General features: G+C 45.3%; 1 protein-coding gene across 2 annotated transcripts in view; it reads right to left on the bottom strand.

Annotated features, from left to right (window-relative positions):
• Positions 1–2,500, bottom strand: part of si:dkey-220o5.5 (actin filament-associated protein 1-like 2) — a 67,426-nt gene that overhangs the window by 41,592 nt on the left and 23,334 nt on the right. For both annotated transcript variants that reach the window (XM_063195341.1, XM_063195342.1), the window contains 2 exons: positions 1,034–1,114; positions 389–456 (listed from right to left, as the gene is read on the bottom strand). In XM_063195341.1, the coding sequence (XP_063051411.1) occupies positions 389–456; positions 1,034–1,114 (149 nt within the window). The remainder of the gene's footprint in view (positions 1–388; positions 457–1,033; positions 1,115–2,500) is intronic.

Here is a 2,500-nt window from a genome sequence, read left to right as displayed (position 1 = left end):
CCCCGGGCCATCTTAATACCGGCCCTGGGCACACATGGAAACACATGAACGATTGTTACAGTTTGTCTCTTAATTAGCGACAAGGTTCTGCTGTTTTTTTTCCCCCATGACGTGTCACTTTGAGGCCACTGTCATGTCGTGTCGTGTCTATAGCTGATGCGATGAATCAGCATGAAACATTGGAAACAGAAACATCAACCAGCTCCTTGGCCAAAATAGAATCGTGGTTTAAAGACGGTCACTGCTGTTCATTCACTTTAAGTTCCTAAAGAGAGCGACTCCTTCTGCTTCCAATTTAACAACAGGCATACACATGGACAGAGATGTGCGTGTGTGCGTGTGTGTGTGTGTGTGTGATTTATATTGTGTTGAATAAATGTCTTCTTACCCCTGAGCGTAGCCACTCTGTGGAGGATGTGGACCGCAGCTCTTCTGTAGAGTCCACTTCAGCACCAGCTGCTTGACACACACACACGCACGCATACGCACATACACGCACAAGCACGCATACACACACATGCACACGCAAACACACACACACACGCACACGCAAACACACACGCACGCACACGCACCCACGCACGCACACACACGCACGCACGCACGCACACAGGCACACACACACACACACACACATAGAAAATAGTTTTTTTGAGTGGCGTTCCCTCATAAATAAACAACATCGGCTAGCTTAAATTAACACCGTCCATGCTTCAGCCACGACTGTTTGGCTATATTATTTGAGCAGCCGTCAACACAACACGTTTTCGGTATGTTGAGCCTGAACAACGTTTGTCTACAGGTCCCTGTCTTTCGCTCATTCTTACCCAACACCACCAATTGACTTGCATTGGCTTATTCCCCCAATCTTTTCCCCCAAAATGGCACACGTCACACCGTTTATACATATAACCAATACCCTGTAAATAACTGTAAGAGGCACTTTGGATAAAAGCGTCAGCTAAGTGTAATGTAATGTAATGAAAGCGAACTTCTGAGTGTGTGTGGGCATCAGTGACGGCCAGTCTCTTACCTGAGCACTTTGTTTCCCTGAGACCGCCACTCGGGGCACCGGACGGGCAGTTCATGATCATGTACTCAGCATCTTCAACCACTGCAATGGAGGACACAAGAAACCGCAGCACGTTGTAAAACAGAGTGTCTGTGAAGGCTCTTGCTCATCCATGTCATCTCAATCAAAGGAGTTTAGCTGCTTATGATGTAAAACATTGCAAACCAGTTACACATAAAAAGTACAGTAATTTGCCCTCCTAACTTAGTTGTGTCAGTTAACTCAACTTGAGACTTAACTTGAGGCTTTCTTAAAGGTGCACTGTGTAATATTTTAGTAGTTTATTTCCAGAATTCATGCTGCCCATTCACAAATGTTACCTTTTTCATGAATACTTACCACCACCATCAAATTCTAAGTATTCATTACAGTATGACTGGGAAATACATAAAAAGGGGATCTTCATACATGAAAAGGGGATCTTCTCCATGGTCCGCCATTTCGAATTTCAGGAAAACATAGGCCTATGTTGTCAAAACTCTAACCATGATGTTGAACGTGAGCCTTCAGTATTGCACAGTCCATTATACAGTGACAATTCAACACCAGTTGTCACACTCACAATGGTGGTCATACGTGTTAAATTAAGACAGCAATATCCACTTTGAGCTCCTGAGACACAGGAGACAGCCGAGTAGACACACTTTATGATATATAAGCCCCAGCCCAAGTAAAGAAAATGGGCTATGTTAGACAGAATGATGACCACTGGAGCTGCTGTAAAACAACACCCATAGTGGTGGTCATACTCTCTAAGTGTAACAATTTAAGTCTACCACTGCCAAATCCACTCTGAGCTCCTGGGACACATTAGACAGCAGAGTAGACACACTTAATTCTACTTTATATATCAGCCCCAGCCCAAGTAAAGAAAATGGGCTATGTTAGACTGAATGATGGCCACTGGGGCTGCTGTAAAACAACACTCATAGTGGTGGTCATACTCTCTAGGAGGTGTTAAATTAACACGGCCAAATCCACTGTGAGCTCACTGAGACACACGTAATTCTACTTCAGGATACCATATATCAGCCCCAGCCCAAGTAAAGAGAATAGGCTACGCTACGTTAGACTGAATGATGATTGCCACTGGGGCAGCTGTAAAACAATCCTAGCGGAGTCACGAGAAACACAAGGTCAGGACGGCCTGTCTGGCTCCTTATACTCTCTAGGAGGTGTTAAATTAACACTGTGAGCTCACTGTGACACACTTAATTTCTACTTTAGGATACCGTATATCAGCCCCAGGGCCCAAGTAAAGAGAATGGGCTACGTTGGATAGAAGAATGATGGCCACTGGGGCGGCTGTAAAACAATCCTAGCGGAGTCACGAGAAACACGAGGTCAGGACGGCCTGTCTGGCTCCTTATAAATGTCCACGGCACACACATTCTCACCTCAGCAGACCTCCGCCTTCCTCTAGCCTGC

Source organism: Engraulis encrasicolus, chromosome 3, assembly GCF_034702125.1.
Source record: "Engraulis encrasicolus isolate BLACKSEA-1 chromosome 3, IST_EnEncr_1.0, whole genome shotgun sequence".
NCBI classification, from domain to species: Eukaryota; Metazoa; Chordata; class Actinopteri; order Clupeiformes; family Engraulidae; genus Engraulis; species Engraulis encrasicolus.
The sequence above is the reverse complement of the archived record's forward strand: the minus strand, read 5'-3'. Positions and strand labels throughout refer to the sequence as shown.